Here is a 22,506-nt window from a genome sequence, read left to right as displayed (position 1 = left end):
TTGTTGTTTCTGGCTTAGTAGCTTTGCTTAGATTTTGCTAACAGATGCGCCATGTTCTCTGCGTAGTTGGCTTATAGCTTCTTCTAGGCCGCTTGTATGGCCCGTTGGGTTTTTGGGGACCAGCCTTTAAGTTTGTGGTTTGCTTCCGCCTTTTGAACCTCCTCCTCGAGAATCAGTCTGGCCTGTCGTCTGCATTTGTGGAACGCCGCCCCATGCGCGATCAATTCCCCCTGCACCACCGCCTTCATGGCATCCCAAGTGTTGGCCGGGGAGGTATCCTCATTAGGGTTCTCCTTAAAGAGGTTTTTGATTGTTTTGGCAACCACATCCCTTAGTGGCATATCATTGAGAATGGGGTCATACGGATTCCATCGTTGTCGCGGGACCGGATCTGGGTCATGAGCCCAGAGGGCCAGGGTTATTGGAGCGTGGTCAGATAGTATCCTAGATCCGATGGTTACCTCCTCAACATAGGCCAGGATCTGCGGGGAAGCCAACAAGAGGTCGATCCGATATAATGTCCTATGCACGTGGGATTAAAAGGAGATGTCCTTTTTGGCGGGGTGCAGCACTCTCCAAGTGTCCACTACATCCAGAGTTCGGAAGAAGTGAAGGAGGTTGATGGGCAGTTTTGAAGTCTTTTGGGGACGGGGTGTGTGACCTGTCTCTCGTCGGGTCGGGGACTCCATTAAAGTCTCCTCCAATGTTAATTTGGCCCTCTGCAAATGAGTGAAGGGTATTGCCCAAGCCCTTGTAGTAGGCCTCTTGTCTGTCGTTCAGAGCATACACTGAGATAAGCGAGTACAGCTGTCCGAGCATGAGGCATTTAACCGCTACATAACGGCCTTGCAGGCATTGCCGCGTCTCCAGAATTTGTGGGTTCAGTCCTGTTGCAAAGAGGATCGCTGTACCTCCTTTTTTGGTGCCGCTGGAGGCCAGGACTTGGAGCGGAAAGTGTGTATTGCGGAGATGTACGAAATCCGCTGGCAAAAGGTGCGTCTCCTGTAGAAAGGCCACTGCGTTTTCCCCATCATGCAGTCTCTGCATAGCGGATTTGCTTTTGGCGGGGGACTTCAATCCCCTAATGTTGAGCGAAACAAACCTTAGTGTCAGATGAGGAGGGGGATAGGTCACAGCAACTGGGAGGTCTAGGGCGAGGCGACTGGGGCGAACGCGGGTCAGTCATCTGCAGGGGGTTTTGTTAGCGTGCTGCCACCTTGTGGCTGGAGTTTTAACATCGACCTCCAACGGGAGGCCGAAACTATAACAGTTCGGGAAGCCAACTCTCCCAGTCCAGCATATCCCGTGGCCAACAGGGCCAAACCAGTACATTCAGCCAACAGGGCTAGGACCGTCAGTGAAATCAGAGTTCCATTCCAAGGAGGTTTCGGTGACATGCACCTTGGAATCTATCATGGGCCATGTGAAGCCCGCAGCGTTGTTCTTGTGGCTATGTGTTCTAGAGCCTTCTATTATTGCCAGGATCGTGGAAGCTCATTTTACCTTTCAATTCCACTGTACCCTTGTCCAAGATGAGCACCTTGGTTTAGGAAGGGAGGTGCCCGGTTTGCCAATAGTGCGATCCATCGAGTGATCCTTCGCTCCCCCAGGCGAGTCAGTGCGTAGGATCGCTGCAGCATCGTAGAGGTGGCTGATCCTCTGAAGCGTTCTATTGTATATGCGTATTATGTGCTTGTGCCACAGGCTTCACACAAAAGCCATCAAGGGAGCAGCCACATCGATGGCGCTCCAAGCCAAGCCTCCCAGAACAACTTTTTTTTAAAATCTGGGGACCCTCAGAGACTTCCTAGCTCTACCCAAGGGTCAGTAATTTAATGGGGTTTTGGATGGTGCTGTCAGACACTTCGCTCGATTCGGTGTCCTTTTTATCACACCCTTGTAATCCTCGCACTTCCTCGCACTACTCTCCTCCAGTCAACTCCACCTTCCTTCAGCCCTTCTTTTCTTTTCATCTTCCTCCTCTGTCCTCCTTGTGTTTCTCACTCCTTCTAACCGACACAAAAAGGAAATCTGCCATGCCACATTAACTTGTTATCTGCAGTGTCAGAATGACAATTCCATTATTTGTTTCAAAGTATATTTATTCACTTGTTTATTAATGCTTATAAACCGATGTGTTATAAGAGACAAATGTGACACATAAAAACAATTAATGATCATCAAACACAACTCTAATACATACTTTCACAATTATACATTTATACTACCTAATAACATCACTACATAAAAATTACAAATCATAATGCACATCAATGTTTAAAGACAGCTATAGGTGCAAACAGAGCAAATAATTCCAATTGTTACAATCTGATGACTGCAATTATCCAGTCTACAATGAATAAGTGCGATGTGCCTGATAAATCTCATTAGCCAATCTCACCGATTGAATCTGCATCACTATGGCTTAAATAAATCCTAGATCCTCTTCTGTTGGCTTTCTATTACTATATTACTAGTTGACCAAAAAGTTCATTGTACCTGATAAATCTTGTTGGCCAATCTTGCAGATGGAAGCTGCATCACTATGGGTTAAATAAATTGTAGGTCTTCTGATGTTGGCTTCCTGTTACTAGTTGGCCTACTCGAGTTTCGGCTGTAGGGCTCTCAAGCTGGCAGTGAACCCAGCCTTCTTCAGGGCAAGGGTATATTTGGTGCGCGAGTGGTGGACTCGGCCTGTTAAAATGAGGGAGTGAAGCTCCAATAGTAGTCGCATCTACAAAAGGTCCCAATAGTGCCTTAGCAGAGGAAAGAAACAGGAGGGAGGGAAGGAGGGAGGGCAGGAAATGCCTCAAACTGTTTTAGGCAAACATAAACATGTGTCTGTTTTCTTTCAAAAATGGTAACAAATCCACCGTTCACTTTTATTCTATAGCTGTGCCATGTCTGGGTGCAGGAACCCTTCAACATGTCTACGATCAGTGAACTAGCCGATGGGAACTTGGGCACTCCTTCTCATATTCGGAGTGAATGTTGCTTCAAATCGATGCAAATTCAGGGAGGTGCCTGTGAGTATGACGCTCTCCCCTGGCTAATTTCAATTACTGCACTGCTGGCGTGGCGCTTGGCTCTCACTCCTTCTAAACCTTGCCTCCACCCTTTGGCGTAACTTCCTCCCGGATACTACTACTCTCTCCTCCACACTACCAATCCTTCCCCCACACTAATCCTGCCTTGACACTACCAATCCCTCCTAACCACACTTCTTATGCTCTCACACACACTCACAATGAAATAACACTTGCACTCACTAATCACCGCTCCAGAAATCGGCTCCACGCCTTGATCTCCTTCCTTCCTCCTGCTGGTCTCTTGGCCTGCCACCCTCTCCTTGTCTGACCTCCCCTGAGCAGCACACAACTTCCTGTTCCTCTCTTTATGCTCCTCCTTTTCCTGCCATTGGGTTACTTGTCATGGCCAATCTGTCCCAGTCTCCCGCCCGGGAGCTGACGCAATCAGTAAAACTATTAACAGGGTAGTTTGGTCAGAAATGTTATTGGCCTAATGGATCGGGCATGTATTTCAGAGCATACATCAATTGTTCTTATACATTTTCAATGCAACTTACCGACGTTTTTCTCACTTCAACACATGCAAAAACGACGGCTCGGATAGCGCCATTTTGTGCTATTCTTATCCGTTGATCTACCGCCCTAAGTTCAAGTACCCTCGCGGCACTGATTCGGATCATCCGCCCCTAACACCGACATTACTAGATGCTCTGGATGAGTTCCACCTATTCCAATGACGTTAGTGGGCAGCGCAGCCAAATGTACCCTGTCATCACCAACATCACAACGTTATGTAACGCAGAACCAGGAACTTAAACACACACATCCACAAAAAACACAAAACTGTTTCTTTTTACAAAACTGATGGAAACATTTTATTTTAAAGGAAACAGCAGTAGTCGGGGGTGTAACAAGTATTTTTACACAGCGATGAAAATAGTAAAGTCCACGAAAACTTTAACTTTTTCGAACACAGTTCATAGCTAGCGAACTTCGCATCGTTCTAATTTTTGGTGTAACAGTGAACAGTGATCTTCTACTGCCAAATACGATCATCGATCCATTAATCCAAGTCTTTCTGTTCTTCACAGAAAGTTATGTTCCATGACTGACGAGTAACCTACGCACATAGCGCTCCATTAGAGAGGTGAAATTAGTGCTTTAAAATTGAAATAAATGCAAACATTTTACATCTGCACGTTTCTTGAATCTATAGGCTGCCATGTTGCTCCTTGTTACTAAAACTGCAAAAGGACAAATTGTTGTCTGGCGATAGTGCCACATGATAGTTATAATATATTCGTAGTTGGTGATTATTGTCCAAATATTGTTGAAGAAGTTGTCGGCCGGTAGGCTGTACCCATAACAGGCACACAACGGGATCAGATAACTATGTAAAATCGAGAATGCAAAAACATATTTCAGTATCCACTTTATAATTGAATATACACAGTACATTCTTATGTTGGCTATAAATTTAAGTTACAATTAAAATGCACAATGTCTATTCTTTGTGTCAAATTTAACATTCATCCGTCGCAACGTTCATCATGTACCACACAGCACACTTTCCATCCACACTTGGATAAATATTCTTTAAAATGTTGCTTACGTTGTGTTTTGAGATTTCATTCTACCGATGTGATGGAGGACCAACCACTTCAAAAGACAGTTTTCTGAAATAGAAACTTTACTTTCCGGCGTAAGCTTTCAATATAGTGAATATTATCATTTCTTTGTGGATTATCGACACGTTTGGTCTTTCAAATCGTAGTGCAGTGGCTTCAAAGACGCATAACAATGGGACCCTTCATTTAGCGTTCACAGCATGCCCGAATCAGTTTAGTTTTTGGTAACGCATGATGCAAAAATGAACAATATTAGTGGCGATCAGTTTACTGAAAAACAAGTAAATATTTCAAGTAAACAATATATGATCATTTTTACTTCAATTTTAGCTGTATCAACGCGCCTGTTCCCAATTTATAGTTTGTACGGCAGAATGGCTGTGCCCTGAAGGGATAATAGTGAGGGAGAGAGAGGTACAGGGATCATGGAAGAGTGTACAGGCATGAACAGTGCATTCCAGGTGTATGTTGAAGTCAACAAGGAGTAGTTTGGAGGCCGAAGTCACAGGACAGGGTGTGAAGTCATCCCATTCAGAAAGTAAGACAAACACCGGGCCAGGGAGTATGCAGATAGTGGCATGGGTGGGAGAGATCGTCAAAGAGACACCCAGCTCGCAGACAAGACTTTCAAAGGAGGAATAGCGCTGGTTGGGTATGAGAGAGTTAGGGACAAACTCAGGGAAGATCAGTGCTACTCCACCACCTTATATGTTGGTCCGAGGCTTGGAGAAGATCTTCTAGACATCATTGAGGAGGGAGTCAAAAGCAGTGACAAAGCTGACATTGAACCGCGCCTCGTTGAGAGCGAGAATGTCGAGATCAAGGAATTCAAGGAGGCAGATGTCAGTAGAGGCTCACTAGCTTCTTTGTAGATCTATTCCCGCAATCATATTGATTTCTGAATTGATGCAAGCACCCCTGGTTGTCATCCAGTTGTGCGCCTCCACGGTAAGATGTAAATATGCAAAGGCCACATTGGCAATAAATATTCCTTCGACCTTTGCTTAAATGCTGTACACGGGTGTTTCTAGGTGCGACAAGACAAGGAAGGGAAAGACAAAGGGGAACAGAACAAACTATTTTATTAGGCCTCGTCTTATTCAGATCATGCAAGTGCAAGGTGGATGGAGAGAAGTGCCAGGGGCAGGGAAGGGGAGAGTGCAAAATGCTAGCTTGAGTAAGTGCCGCCGGGGTGGCTGGCTCTAAGTAAGTGCATGTAGGCAGGGGACTTTGGGGATTGCAGAGACAGTCCATTGTGCGCCGTAGGCCTGGAGGCAGTGCATGGGGCTACTGGTCATGAGGGAGCCTGGTCCCCATAAACTATGGAACTGCTAGCCCAGTGGGGCATGCATTCTATACAGTAAATTCATAACACAATACGCAGAAACCTTTGTATTGCCAATAAAAATGCTGTGGCTTTTTATTAAACATAATAATACTAAAAACATAATTTAGTATTTTGCGTATTCCCCAACAACAGGTGTGCAGTGTTTTCTTAGTTCTGTACTTTTGGGCACTTGGGCCAGGAAATGGAAGTTGCCCTTCGTCGCTCACAGGGTGTCCCCAGTGTGAGCTCCCAGGTCTGTGCGTTTAGAGCCTGTACATTGGCTGGTTAGCATCCTGTGCCTGATGGCAGTTTCTATCCATATGCATGCCACCTTTCCTGCTCTTCTTTTCCACGACTTTCATACTACAACCATTGTCCTGTGCTTGCCCAAATGCAGAGTACAGATACACTTAGGTCAGAGTGTTCTTTCTGCAAGTCTGCTCCAGCAGCTCTGGGCAGGTCAGGTGGCGTGGCCTATGGTCTCATTTCTTCCCACCCTTCCCCCCATGAGCTGCTCCCAAGTGTAAGGGTCTGTGCCCTTGAGCTCCTTGGGGGATGCACCCTCATTCAGTGGCACTGGTCATAAGGTGCAGAGGGTGGTCAGGTAACCAGTTAGCACAGCAGAGCGAGAACATCAGCAGGGGTGAGAGAGAGAAAGCAGAAGCATAAAGGAACGTCTTCAATTGCTTCCAAAACCTCTGGTGGATCTGCCCAAGTTTGAGAGAGGCAGGATGGCTGTTCCAGAGGGAGGCACTAGTCGAGGATGAGAGATCTACCCCCCACTCTCTGCTTGGAGAAGCATCTGATCCTCCGAGTTGGATGTGGATGAGCAGCGGGCTCGAGAGGGAAAGTGCTTAGCAAGAGAGAGCTTGTTGTAGTGTTGTCCCCAGCCCCAGAAAGCCTTGTCGACAATGCAGAGGGTCTTGAACTAGATCCTTGCAGCCACTGGGAGTAATTGGAGATATTTCAGGGCTGTAGAGATACGATCCCTTGGCTTGAGGCCAAGGACAAGTCTTGCAGTCCTGTTCTGGATAAGTTGCAGAGGGCGAAGAGTAGAGGCAGGAAGATATATAAAGAGGTTGTTGCAATAGTCCAGCCTACAGAGATCTAGGGCTTTGGTGACAGTGAGCTTCTGGGGGAAAGTGAGAAAAGGAAGAATACGTATGAGGATGTTCAGCTGGTAGTGGGACTTCTTAGAGACGTCTGTGATGTGAGGAGAGAAGGAGAGGGTGGGGTCGAACATGACTCCAAGGTTTCTGGCTTGAGTGGAAGGGGATAAAGGAGAGCCCAGGGAGGGTAGCCAGAGTTAATCGGGGAAAGATCGAAGAGCAATCCTAATTGAAAGGATCTCAGTCTTGCTGGCATTGAGACAGAGTACAATCGAGTGAAAAACTTGAAATAAGCATACCAGCATTTATTGTTGAAAGATAAATCATTTACTTCATAAACAGTAATTCATTAAAAAGCACATTTTTGTATAAATTATATCTCAAGTCACATACTATTTAATTCTTTTGTACAATGAAAACTGTTTGCAGGCACTGTGCAGAAGCTTGAAACTGCCTTTGTTAAACATTGTAAAGAGAGCCACACGTTATTTAAATCTTGAAGTCAACCTTTCCACAAGTTCAAGTTTGGGACGACGTACCTCTTTTGCAATGTTATGCGGCAGAGCATGGGCCCTAGAAACAAAATCTGGTTCAATTCCACGTGTTTGCATGGCCAGCACATTCAATGTCAGATCTTTCACGAATTCAAAATCCATCTGCTTGTGGATTGACTTTGCCACCCACTGTTTGCTTCTTTTGGTATACTCCTTGTTGTAACGAGGCATACCGAACATTCCTGCAGTTTTTGCTTGTTCCCTTCTGATGTTCTCATTGTGTGCATGTACAGCCAGTCTTGTTCTGGCCTCCATACCGTCTATGCTGAAATGTAACCTTTTACGCCTGTACTTTAGGCACATATTGTGGAACACCTCTAAATCTTCAGTGTGGCAGAATTGGGCGAGTCCCCTCATGTCTTTTGATTGCGTTTTGTCGCAAACAATCTTCTGGAGTGCTATGTGAGACGGGGAGCCTTGAACTAGCCACCTTTCTTACGCTTCTACTCCTTGCTCAATGGTCCATGTGCACTTTCATGGAAATGTTTGTTTTCTTGCCAAGAGTGTATGCTCGAACAAGGGTACATCACTGAATGCTGTTTTAGAAGTAGAAAAACAACAGATCCTTGACATGTTTTTGAGCTCCTCCAAAAATGGTTGCTTACAGACTGTGACCAATTTTAAATGTTTTCTGTGGCGTTTTTTTTGGCAGCAGCTGTAATTTTTTTCAAAATGGATTTTGCTATGTGCCATACATCATATTGATGCTTTATGTCTGGGAACCGATCTTGCATGACCTTGGCAATTGAAACGTGCCTGTCAGTGGCTATGAGGTCTTTGTGCAGTCCTCTCGATTGCATATGTTGAATGGATTTGATAAAACCATATTTTTCCATGGCAACAGACGAAGTACATTCAGTTACTTGCACAACCATCAAACTCACAATTTTTTTGGTTTCCATGTCTTGTAAGTGGTAAGTGCCGTATTTAGCAGAAAAACCAGGACTGTTGCACTGACCTTCACCAGCAAGCCAGAGCCTTTTGCCAGTGAGAGCATTGTTGATTGACAACTGTTCGAATGTCCATGCCTGGCTAATAGCGGGGAGCAAGAAATCCTTCTGATATTTGTAGTATTGGGTTTTTGAAAAGAACTGGAGTTACACAAAGTTAGAAAAACTTCAAAGTGTACTGAACGTTGATCCGCAAAACAACAATGCAGATGAACAAAGTACATTTCCGGCAGGCACTTTTCCAAGTATAGGTTGAGCAGGAAATGGAAATGTGTTATGGTGGTGTACACAGTTACCCTTGATCTGCACTTTTGTGCCTTTAACTAAACAAGTAACCTCTACCATTTTCATGATCTCGATCAGGCAGCAGCCGATTACAATGTATTTTGGTTCCTTTAATAGCCAATCGTTTAGAGTTACAGTGGTTTGTGATTCCATTGAGGTGGATAAGTACTAAACACTAGAAAGAGTGTAGTCCACATCATAAGCACAATCGTCAATTAGTGGCAAAGATCCTTCACTTATTTCTGTGTGCGATACTTCCGATATATGTCCACATGTATTGGGGAAACAGGTAACATTTTCAGCTTCCTAGAAATAATTTGTTTATAGGGTGTTGATTGTGTGGGCGGTTCTTCAAGCAATTCAGCAACATCTGCTCTATTGCCGTCTCTTCTGTTTGACGTTGTGTGGTGTAACAATGATCCAGGCATACTTTCCATGGGTCACTGCTGACGTTTAATTCAAATTCCGGCCACTGGGCTGCTGGAGCACAACACTGAATCTTTCGTGAACCATGCTCAGCCTCAACATGTAGCTGCTCCCAAGTCACGTCTGTTTGCCAACCAACCTCATTTGTTAGTCTAGTTGACTGAGTCTCTATGCTCCTCTTCTTCCTAGGCCTCTAATGTAAGAGAAAATAAACATGCTTAATTTATAGCACACATACAGAATAGATCAATTACAACTTGAAATTGTATTGTCCTAAACAAATTATTATAGCTTAAAAACCTTTGTTATCTAGACTTGTTTTGCGGATTTTCCTTGAAACCATCAAATTGGATTTGGCGACCACCAGAACAGGCTGAAAAACATTTTTAAATTGTATTAACCTTGAAATTTGCTCTTCGACCTGAAGAATGATATATCTCTATATCAAAATATAGCAAAATGTCATTACCAAAGCAACTAAAACATATTAAATATTACTTTACTGTAAAAATGGATGATCAATCATATTTTACGATATGTTACGTGTATATATATATATTTCTGATGTTTGTTAATCTGCTTAGAATCACATGCTGTGCATAGGTCCGACATCCAGTGGTCACTGCGGAGTATTGCATTTTGTTTTTCGTAGTCGAAAAGGGGACGTCGACAAGGCGTGTCTATAACACTATCCCTATAGTGACGTGCGTTGTACCCACAATCCCTCACGCGTCGAGGTCCCTCAGATTGTTTTTTTCCGCCCAGCTTCTGGTCGCCTTACGCGGAGCTCCTAGAGAGACATTGCAAATACTTACTACGGACCTCGGTCCTTAATTATACTTATTATATTGTTATATCCCTCTCCTCGACGTTAGCTGTGAAGCTGTTTCTCCGCCGAGCAAGTTTTCGACGGAGGGGAAGAGACGGAGGAGATCCTTCGGCGCTGCCGAACACGTGGCCTGGCCTCGCCGGCCAACATACAGTAGGGAGAGTGGGGGTTCGAACTTTTATCTTCTCTTTGAGAATGTCTTTCTTTCTCCCCTATCTTTCCCTTGGGGTTGTTATCACCAGTTATTATTGCCTCAGCTATGGAGAGGACACCTTTTAAGTTTTGCCCACGCTGTAGGGACAAATACACTTGGAAGGATAAACACAAGCTCTGTAATCGTTGCTTGCCCCTCGATCATAAGGAGGACAGCTGCGCGGCCTGTAAGCTCTTGAAACCAAGAACTCTTAAAGAACGAAAAGTTAAGAGGTGGGCGGACTACGCTATGTCGAAGTCAGTTTCCTCACCCACCGCCGCTGTTACAGAAAGTGACGAGGAGGGTGATAACTCGACGTCCGTTACGGAAGTCATTAACCCCCAGAAGGAGCGCTTGCGCTCCTCGACGTCCGTCCCCGGCCCCGACGGGCTCGGCTCACGCCCTGCTTATGGGGATGAACACCCCGGCGACAAGGACGCACATAGACCCCATAGGCCTAAGCACACAACCCACGGATCTTCTTCGTCGAAGACGAAGGATCCATCAGCGCCGAAGGGGACGCAGGGCACTCCGGCGTCTACCTCAGACCGTAAGGGTCTCAAGCCCCACCCGCAAACGCAGCCGCGACCAGCGATTGGGCTTTCATCAAACACGGGCGCTACCTCAAAATCATCCGACGTAACGCTCCATAGAGCGGCCGTCCAGGAACAACGCGTAACGCAGGCAACGTCGACACCAGAGCCCTCTACTGACAAACTCGTTGTCGAGAGCCTGGCGAGAATTGGTTCCGAAGACAAACGTAAGCGGACGACGAAACAAACGTCGAATACCGCACTAAAAGCTATAGAAACGCCGAAAAAGCACAAGAGTAGCCAGGAACTGCCCCCTTCATCTAAGGGCACTTCTGAACTACCGGAGGGCTTTTCAGAGGGCGACGGAAACCTTTCTTCGACGTTGTGGGAGCGTTCTAAGCGTTTTGAAGGTGAAAACACTGATTTCCCCCTCTAGACTATTCAGGGGTCCCCCATGAGACCCTTGAAAGACTCCATTCTTGTATGGAGAAAATGGAAAGGTTTTTGGGAAGCCAAAACCCACCCACACACAAAAGACCAAGAGAATGGTCCCAGGATGACCCTAGGGTCAGGATTCCTAGGCTGTTTCCCCCTTCTACAGACGTATATGACCTCACTGAAGAGGAGCAATACCTCCAGGAAGATGAGGAGTGTTTGGGTAGAGAGGAGAGGTAGAGGGGTTTGAAGAAGATCCTTACACTAGTGCAGGAGCTTTTGAAGAAGATACAGCTACCTCGCAGCCCTGGCAATCCCCATCAGTGCAGCCTTGGCAATCCCCATCAGTGCACTCAGACCCTGATGTCTTTCACCCTTCTCCTCCCAAGGATTCACCTATTGGAAACACCTCTCCCATAGATGACCAACCTTCACTTAATGCACTATTGCGCAAGGCAGCAGCGCATTTTGAAATAGACACAGGGGAAACTCTTCCTGACATAGACTTTGTAGAGAAAGTTATTAAAGAAAAAGCCCCTGTTAGTCAGTCTATTCCCCTCCTGGCTTCTATAAAGAGAAGAATAACTCCTTCCCTTTCCAATCCTGCCTTAGTCAGAGGGGTCAACCCTCGGATAGAAAAGCGCTTCAGCCCTTCGTCCTCTGACCCTTTGTACATCAGAGGACATTCTATTCCGGACTCCCTCGTAGTTACTAATACAAGAAAAAGAGCGGGGGTACCACTATCCACTAGTGAGGCACCACCTGACAAAGAGGGCAAGAAGCTCTATGCACTTGGGAAGAGAATCACGACCTCCGCAGCCTTCTCAACTAGGATTGCAAATAACAATTCCCTACTAGCTAGCTACGCAGATGCACAGTGGAGCAAGCTGCGCAGCGAAGCAGAGGACGCACCAGAACCCCTGCGTTCACGCCTGTTAGCTATAATCTCAGAGGGAACTCTTGTAAACCAGGGCATCGTAAAGAACTCCTTAGATGCCGCAGAGACGGCTGGCCGTTCCCTGGTTCAGGGAATACTTTTCAAACGCCATGTCTGGCTGCGCAATTCGGGATTTAAGCCGGAAACCCAGGCTTCCCTGATAAATAAGCCCAGAGAACAAACACATCTGTTTGGGAAAGCAGTTGATGAGGCCCTAGAACATGCGAAGAAAGAGTTTGATACCATCAAGACTCTTGACCAAATTTCTAGGCCCCCTAACAGACGCGGCTATGGCAATAGACGCTCCTTTCGTGGCCAACGCCAGCAGCAAAACCAACAGCAATTTTACTCTGCTACCAACTGGCCCTCTAACCAGGGTAACAACACCCAGTTCAGTCAAAGAGGCCAACGCCGTGGCAAAGGAAGAGGTCGCGGCTCCAGCCCCAAAGGTTCCACGCCCAATACCAACAAATGACCCGAAGATTCGGGTCCCCTCCCATGCATCACCGGTCGGGGGCCGGCTAACATCGTTCCTATCAGCATGGGAGGGAATATCGTCAGACCGCTGGGTTTTATCCACCATAGCCCACGGATACTGCATCGAATTCAACGGTTCCCCGAAGTACAGACCTCCACGGAACCGACGCATGACACCGGAACACCTCACCATTCTTCTTCAAGAAGTAGAAGAGCTACTGAAAAAAGAAGCTATAGAGGCTGTCCCCCTATCTCAGGTAACAGAAGGTATTTATTCAGTGTACTTCCTTGTACCCAAAAAGGACTTAACCATGCGCCCTGTATTAGATCTGCGCCCAGCGAACAAGTTTGTCAAACCCCAAAAGTTTCGTATGGTGACCTTGCAGGAAGTAATCCCACTGTTATCACAAGGGGATTACATGACAACACTAGACATGAAAGATGCATACTTTCATATTTTAATGTTGCCAGTGCACAGAAAATACCTCAGGTTCAAGATAGAGAACAAACACTACCAGTTCAGAGTACTACCCTTCGGGATAGCATCTGCACCAAGGGTATTCACGAAAGTACTGGCAGTGGCAGCGGCCCACCTGCGCAGGTTATCCATCCCGGTATACCCTTACCTCGACGACTGGCTCATAACAGGGGATTCTTACGAAACATGCTTCTCCAATACCCAAAAGACCGTAGACCTTTTGTCTCAACTGGGCTTCTCCATCAACGAAAAGAAGTCCAGCTTAGACCCCAGCCAAATCAAACAATTCCTAGGGGCTCTAATTCGGACAAAGGACGGCCTCGTCTTCCCCTCCAACGAGAGGGTCCAAAACATGCTGTTTCAGATCCCCCATTATGTGGCAGGTCGAGAGGTGACGGTACGCAAAGCAATGCGCTTGCTAGGGATGATGGCGTCATGTATTTATTTGGTACCTCACGCGCGCCTGTGCATGCGCCCAATGCAAGAGTGGCTCTACAGCCAGTGGTGTCAGGCCAGCGGACAATGGGACGATCTAGTGGTGGTCTTGCAGGCCTTGGTTCTCTCGCTACGGTGGTGGACAAAAGAAAACCTGTTATTAGGGAAAACTTTTGCCACACCCGCAGTGGAAGCCACTCTAACCACAGACGCATCCCTCACAGGACGGGGGGCTCACCTATCCCATCAGACTGCTCACGGAGCGTGGACTCCGAGCTTAGCATCCAAGCATATAAACCTGCTGGAACTACTAGCGGTGTTCAAAGCACTGAAAGCCTTTCAGGAACACCTACAAGGAAAGACAGTGATGGTCCTCACAGACAGCACCACAGCCATGTACTACCTCAACAAGCAAGGGGGCACTCACTCTCCAGGACTGTCCAAGCTGTCCCAGAATATATGGAAGTGGGCTCTCAAACACAACATGTTCCTACTATCACAACATGTACCAGGGGAACTCAATCTGCTAGCAGGCAAACTCAGCAGAGACTTCCCCCTGCCCGAAGAGTACGAATGGCAATTGCACGAAGACATCGTCTTAGACGTCTTCACGCAATGGGGATTCCCGGAAATAGACCTGTTCGCAACTATGGAGAACTCACAATGCCAAAGTTACGCCTCCAGGTACCCCCAGAACCAGTCCAAGGGGGAACGGTCTGTCGATTCAATGGTCAGGGAAATTTGTTTACGCCTTTCCCTCGACTCCCCTTCTCAACAAAGTGGTGCACAAGATGCACCAGGAGCAGGTTACCATGATACTAGTGGCCCCAATGTGGGCCCGGCAGCCATGGTTCGCTCACTTGATGGAGATGTCCCTATCTCCCCCAGTGAAACTTCCCTGCCCGTACAACATGCTGTCACAGGACATGGGCAGGACACTGCATCCATGCCCTCAGACCATGAACTTAGCAGCCTGGCTCCTGAGATCATAGAATTTGGACATTTACAACTCCCGCAGAGATGTATGGACATCCTCAGGGAAGCCAGAAAACCTAATACTCGCCACTGCTATTCTAGCAAGTGGAAAAGATTTGTCATCTGGTGTAAAGGTAAGAGCATCAACCCGGTTGACTGCTCTCCCACTAACATTGTTCTGTACTTGACCCATTTACTGGATTCAGGTCTAGTGTTCAATTCCATAAAAGTCCACCTAGCGGCACTTTCTGCATACACCACTTCCCAACTTAAAGTGTCGTGGTGGAAGATACCAGTTATCAAGGCCTTCATGGTGGGGGTAAAGAGAATACACCCTCCGATGGCTAACCCAGCTCCCGGATGGGACTTAAATGTGGTACTTTCTAGACTCATGGGCCCTCCTTTCGAACCCATGCACAAGGCAACTCTTGAAGACCTCACTCTTAAGACTGCTTTCCTAATAGCTATCACCTCCATTAGGAGAGTAAGTGAACTACAGGCTCTTTCTGTACTAGACCCCTTCGTAACAGTTCACAAGGATAAAGTGGTTCTACGCACACACCCAAGGTTTGCACCAAAATTCATCTCGAAATTTCATGTAAACCAGTCAATAGAACTACCAACGTTCTTTCAAAACCCTTCCAGCTTGGGAGAAAAAAGTCTGCATACACTAGATGTACGCAGAGCTGTCATGTTCTACATGGAAAGAACCAGACCACTGAGAAAGACTAATCAGTTCTTTGTCTCTGTGGCAGCAGGAAGAGAAGGAGATGCAGTTTCAAAGTCCACTATATCTAGATGGATTGTTCAATGCATCACTCTCTGTTACACTCTTGCTAACAGAGAACTACCCTTCAAGCCAAGAGCACATTCCACTCGAGGCACTTGGGCTTCCATAGCGTTCATTGCAAATGTTCCCCTTGAGTCCATCTGCAAAGCGGCTACCTGGAGTTCTGTGCACACCTTTACAAAACACTACTGTCTAGATGCACACTCTAGATCTGACTCCCAGGTGTGACAGGCAGTATTCAGACATCTTTTCTCTACTGTTCCTTCTCATAACCCACCGCCAACTCCGGGTACTGCTCGCTAGTCTATGCACAGCATGTGATTCTAAGCAGATTAACAAACATCAGAAGACAATGCATTACTTACCGTAAAAGCATTTCTGATTGTTGTATCTGCTTAGATTCACATGCGCCCACCCTTCCTCCCCGCTCGGATGGAAGGAACATAGACATCCTTTTCTATATTTCTCTCTTTTCTGTACTCACTCACGTCTAGAAGGCGCCCTCAGGGCAGAAAAATACAGAGGGACCTCGACGCGCGAGGGATTGTGGGTACAACGCACGTCACTATAGGGATAGTGTTACAGACACGCCTTGTCGACGTCCCCTTTTTCGACTACGAAAAACAAAATGCAATACTCTGCAGTGACCACTGGATGTCGGACCTATGCACAGCATGTGAATCTAAGCAGATACAACCATCAGAAATGCTTTTACGGTAAGTAATGCATTGCCATATATTTCGGCCACTTCAGTAGCACAGTCCTTGTACATAATAAATTCAAAGAAAATTCGAATACGTTTTCAAATAATGTAATGCTAAAAGCTTTCGATCTCACAAACTACATCTTGAGAAAGTGGTTTTAATGATTGTCAACCTTGCAATATGAGTTAAACACTCTAAAACATTGAGTTGCACCTGACGATTAACATTTTCTAATTAATATTAACGTGGAGTCGAACAATGTGTGTATGTGTAACATTTTTAAAATACATATATGAAAACTGTACCTGATAACCTTCAGAGATGTCACAGGGAGTTGGCTAGAGTTCAACCTGGAAAACACATTGATTAAGTTGTGTCCCCTTTAATGCCTATTATTGTTATTTTGTTTCAGCTATTCCATTTTTTGCTAAGCAGCTAAAGTTTCTGAACTAAAACAAACACAATTAATATGGTGAAAGGGTACATGTTATTCAATGACAAAGTACATTTTTCTGATGGTTTACTTTCATTGTTGCATGTGTTCCTGAGATAAATACAGCAAGGGGGTTGATGTAATGCTTTGCAATTTGCTGACAGTATTGCAGATAAACACAAAAAATGGCAATTTAAATGTAAACAAATATTGTCAATCTATAACCATTAGTATAATTCAATACATTACATTTTCACTTCTATTACCTCATCCTCTGGACCGGTTGCAGTAGACGAGTAGTACGCTGTCAAAGTTCGTGGCTCCGCCTATGTAATGGTAATTGAAATAAGAAAGATGTAAAAGCAAAATCCCCAAAAATTACATTGAAGCAGTCTTAATTGACAAAGAAGCCTAAAAGTTAACATTATACATAACAATGATAAATTTGTTTTTGGTTAAAACTTGAACTAATTTTGTGTAGTAGTGGCATGTGAAGGATTATTCTAAAAAATGTACCTGAAAGGTGAGCGAGGTCGCTGTGGACTCCGGAAATAGTGGTCGATGTAATATCCTGGTCCTTTAATCGATGCAAATAGTCAGAACATTGTTCGTTAGAAAATGTACATGGGTATTATAACTTATACCACATAAAAAAAAAGTTTGTGTGCAAGTCTCACCATTAGGATGTTGGACGTGTCTGTGGTTTCCTCCATGCTAACGGTCTGTACTTCCATCTGTGCAGTCTACGTAAAGACAGACAAAAGATGACATTATTATAAAAAGACGCAAGGGGAAGTGTGTCTTTGGTAAGCCTCCCATAGATATTTGAGTATCTCACAAAGTAATCTAAAGTTACAAATGTATCAATCAAAGAAGATTGTGTCAAGAAGGAAAGACATGCAATGAAATAGCAATATAATTATTCCCCAAAAACGGAAAAACTTTAGTTATGGTACCTGCCCATTGACTATTTCCATATAAGTGTTCACTTCAAAGACTTATTATACATGCAAACCTAGAAAATGGTAAAATGCATTTAAAAATGTAGCATTCACTACTCACCTGGGCCAGCGTGTGCTGAAATTGAGTTGGAACTGCATTGGGCAGTAGTTTTCGAAGTAGACTGGGGCAACGCTTTTTGGTGTACTGTGATTGCTCGTAAATTTCTTCACAGAAGTGAATACTGCAGACGCGGAATCGATTGCCCCTCACGTCATCCAAGACCCCTTTGGCTCTGTTTTCAATTTCAGACACTGGAAATCCGCAGTTGGAGAGCCATGCTCTTATTACATTTATATCCTTTGGAAAAACATGAAGGACTGTACTATCACTTTTAGCATGGCTGGTATTACTGCAACTAAAAACGATACAAGAAGGCATTGTTCGATTGCCCTTGTGATCTGTTAAAGAAATATAAAAGATTAGTAGTATTAAATAAATCTCAGTGATTGAGCCAAACATATCATCCCTCTGATAATAAAAATACATTTACTTTATAGAAAATGTCACGAAAGCACATAGAAAACATGCACTACTGAAAATTACATTTAAGAACATTTCTCTGTATTGTTATGTGCTAATAACAGAGCTAAAAAGGCTTATGCCGGTTGATAATGGTGTAGTGGTCCCTGTGCGGAAGAACCCTTTGAGGTGTACATGGTGTTCAGCTCCTTCAGTGTTCCCATCCACCCACCTCCCTTGCGAGCGCACGCCCATAGGTGCAAACTGCCATTGATGCTGGAGGGGGGATGGATGAGGATGGGGTGAACTCGATAGGCCCGGAGCAATGTTCAAGGGACACATACATATGTTGATTGCAGGGCAGGGGGCTTCAAAGGGGAGTCTGGAGACACCAGGTCTACAGTGGCCGTGTGGACAATGGTCGAAGTGCGGAAGATGCCTTTGAGGTGCACACAGTGTTTTGCACCTTGAGCCTTTCCATCCACCCAGCACACTTGCGAGCTCACGGCCACAGGTGCCAACTGCCATTGATACTGGAGGGGGGATGGATGAAGATGGGACGTGCGCAATAGGCCAATGCATGTGTTATTGCACACCAATATCTTACGATACTCTTAGATGTTTGGACGTGTAGTGGACTTAGAAAAGATTTGTCACAACTGTTCAGCTTGAATTATTTTTTATTTTTTTATTTAGTTTGGTATGGTGGATGTCAATGTCCCTACAAATAATACTGTGGCGGTCGAGGTACTAGCTGCATAAATCTACGGTATTATCAGCTGTCACTGGGGAATTCTTCACAAATGGCTTGAACCACACAGACAGGTATTACTCTTCGGGTGCAAAAATCCCAGTTTTCCATTAATCCACCATGTAAACGTGCGATAAGCCACAAGCCTGTACCACCTGTGTAAGAGATACAGACTTAGTTTACTGGAATGTATGCAATAATGGCCTTTTATTTATTTGCACTACCTTGTTAAATGTACGGCATTGTTTTGATTTAAAAAGTACCTTTTCATACAACATATTGACAGTACTTGTGATTTCAAGTACGGATCAGTTACAAATGTGAACGCACATTAAAGAAAGGAACGTTTGGGAAATACTTCAAAGATAAAACAATAGCATAATTGTTCGGACGATAAATATACAGTGGAACAATTTGGCTTCATTTCACAATGAGTAAATTATTCAATTTACAGAAACATTCTCACGTCAATGATCCGTCAAACTTATATTGATCTAGGGGAACAACCTACTATGTTACCTGTCTCTCTTTCCCAAAAAATAAGATATATGGAGTGAAAGTACTTGTTACTTAGATTACGAGGGCGAACTGGAGCTGGAAGTTAGTGCATAAGGACCATCGTCTTTCACAGCACGGATCTTGTAATGCAGGCTGCCCTGAAGTCTAGTCTGCATAGTGGCAGTGTCGTCTTCAGCAGTGTAGGTCAAGCAGCCAGTTTTCTCAGCAACAGCAGTTCTCCACCAGAGTAGGCAAAAGCTCACAATGAAAGCAGGTACACCAGGTGGAATCGTCTTCCATAGTACTGGGTTCAGGCTCCTGCGATTGATCCTCATGACTCATCAGATTTCACACCGTCTCCACATTTTTCTATTTCAGGGATCTCCTTGTCTGAGTATTTGTACATGTAGGGCTGAATTGTTGCCATAGTTCCTGAATAGTGAAGAAGCACAGTATCAACAGAGAGACAAATAAACACCTTTTTGTTTGTGTAAAGCAATGAAAAGAGGTTTCCCATTACCATTGAATGTTAAAGAAAGATGAGCAAAGAAACAGCCAATGTCACAAAAGCACATCGTAAAAAGGCTAGATCAGTAGTATCAAACTATAAAAATTCCCATGGACACATTTTTTAAATATGGTTTTGAAAAGACCTCTGTACATAATATAAGAAATGAAAAGCGACTACTGGGTTAATTGATTTTAGGCCGTATAAGTACCTGTTCTCAGTGTGTCGTACTTAGCAGAGAACTGAACAGAGCAGAAACAAGTCAGGGAGGCTCGAAATGAAATACACTGACACAAAGGAAAATGAAACTCCAACAATGTGTGATCAGAAAGTGTTTGTTTATACTTGTTGAGGAACGAGGCGTCTTGCCATTTCCGTGGAGACACGTCAATAGATTGCGCACAGAGGACGTTGACCTGAGACTTGCATTGGCAATGTAAAATGGGTCATAAGCGTCTATTGATATCAGCATTAGGGGCGGCCGATCCGAATCAGTGCAGCGGGGGCACGTGAATTTAGGGCGATAGATCAACTGATAAGAATAGCACAAAATGGCGGTACCACAGTCGTCGTTTTTGCAAGTGTTAAAGTGAGAAAACCTCAGGTAAGTTGCCTTGGAAATTTATTTAAGAACGATTGATGTATGCTCTGAAATACATGCCCAATCCATAAGGGCCAATAACAGTTCATACCAAACTACCCCTTTAAATAGTGGGATAACCTCTGCCCTTTTTATCTGTGCAGGCCCACCACGGAATAGTGATGTTAGCCCGAGGTGTACAGTGTGTGAGTTTGTGTTATGCTGCTTTGTTCTGGGCTTCCCTAAGGTAAGTGCAGTCTGTTTGGGAGTCATAGCAACGTTGTTTAGTCCCTGGTGGCCTAGGGAGCAAACTGCCAGCTGTGGTGGGTTTCTGCTGGGACTGGAGTGTGTTGGGCAGCTTTTCGGCCTGCATGTAGGCCTCTGATGACTGGATTTGGACTGCATGTGGTCCCGGAGGGCTGCTCTCTCTGGGGTGCTGTTTCCCCTGGTCCAGAGCTCATCCGATGACTCAGAAAGAGTCTGGCAACCATCTTGTTTATGAGGCATGGTGTGAGACAGAGTACTGAATAACATGCTGGCACAAGGGGAGGGACCTGGAGCTCGGACCCTCTTACCTGGCACTGTCATCCTCTGGGGATGGACTGGCTCTATATTCCTCCATGGTAAACCTCGAGTTTTTGTAATGAATTTAGTTTTATTTTATAAATAATGTATCTCATGTTAAATGTACGCACACCATATGATGATTTATTATACAGACAATTCAGAAGAATCATAAAATCGAGCACCAGTCCTTAAATGTGAGCAGGCTTTCAACTTTGTTTTCCAACAGTTGAAAGAGAAGATTATGACTAAATGCACTACAAGATAAACATAAAATTCCATAGACTCTTTGGAAAGTTGTTGTTACAGGCAAACAGCAGCAAGTGTAGCTGCCAGAGTATCATCCTAATGCTGTTTATGAACTAAGGTGGGATATAAACAAATGTTTCCTTTGCTACAAGACCACTCTTAATTTACCTAGGGTATAATAACAAAAAGGCCTTGATGGGATACTGGATCAGTGACGATAAAAATGTATGATCTTAATACCCATCAGAAAAAGAATACTTTTTTATTGATTTCATAATTACGTAATTTCGTACTTAAAAAGCGAAAAGATACAAGCAATCCGTCTCAATGAAAATAATTATAGTCCTCATTAAAACAAGGCAATGTTTTTTCAAAAAGTTTGCTCTGAAACGTTTCATGACATTTCCATGCTAGACTTTAGTCTAGCACAAAAAACGATATGAATTGATTGTATGAGTATCTCTAACAAAGTCAGAGAATATTCTTGTATTTCATCTAGTTCATTTTGATTTTCTGTGTATTTGTGTCACTGATGTTCCATAAAACAATGCATTGATAAATGTGTGTTATAGTTCTGTCTAAATGAATCTCACTATGAGTTTTTTCCAATTTCACCAGGTTGGCTGCAATCCCAATGAAGATGTAGCAATTTTTGCTGTAGATTCTTTACGGCAGCTGTCAATGAAATTCTTAGAAAAAGGGGAACTTGCTAATTTCCGGTTTCAGAAGGATTTTTTAAGACCTTTTGAGCATATTATGAAAAGAAACAGGTAAGGTTATACATTTTACACATGTTGTGAGGCAAAGGTTCATATTGGTGGCAACGATTTTTACTTCTGGCATATGTCGCATAGGTTCTTAAATCATTGGTACCTTGATACTGCCATCCTTAACCTTGTGAAGAACTTACTTTGAACATCCACTCATTACAGAACATAGCAATCATTTATTATTGAGGCTTCCTTTTACAGTTGTTTTAAACCCCCAGTATTTAACCACTACCAGACATGTTTATGGTGCTTAGGTTCACAGTATGACAGTGCTAAGTGCTACAGTAAGTCAGTGGTTCTCTGGGTCCAAAGGAGGACATTCAATAGCTTACCTACTTTGTCTCATAGAACACAAACCATTCTGCTCTGTTTTCTCTACTAGTAGACCAGCTAGTTCAAGCTAAGCTCAGAGGAGCCCTGTAATACAGAGCAGTAACTGGGGGGGGAGGATGATCTGAAGGTCGATCAAATGCACATTTTGAAAGGATTTACTTTTCCCAAACCCGGCTTTTCATGCCTGCTTGGAATGTGCCGTGGGCTATATGATGAATCCGATGGAGTCATCACTGGTTCCCCAGCAGTGGCCTCCTCCCATGTG

At 44.5% G+C, this 22,506-nt stretch overlaps 1 protein-coding gene across 1 annotated transcript in view; it reads left to right on the top strand.

The window, feature by feature from the left end:
* The window catches only part of ARFGEF1 (ARF guanine nucleotide exchange factor 1), a 1,973,034-nt gene that overhangs the window by 1,441,947 nt on the left and 508,581 nt on the right, over positions 1 to 22,506 (top strand). The window contains exon 26 of the mRNA XM_069621149.1: positions 21,757 to 21,908. Within this exon, the coding sequence (XP_069477250.1) occupies positions 21,757 to 21,908 (152 nt within the window). The remainder of the gene's footprint in view (positions 1 to 21,756; positions 21,909 to 22,506) is intronic.

Source organism: Ambystoma mexicanum, chromosome 5q (genome assembly GCF_040938575.1).
Source record: "Ambystoma mexicanum isolate Mex_15411 chromosome 5q, UKY_AmexF1_1, whole genome shotgun sequence".
NCBI classification, from domain to species: Eukaryota; Metazoa; Chordata; class Amphibia; order Caudata; family Ambystomatidae; genus Ambystoma; species Ambystoma mexicanum.
This window is presented reverse-complemented; position numbering and strand designations above follow the sequence as displayed.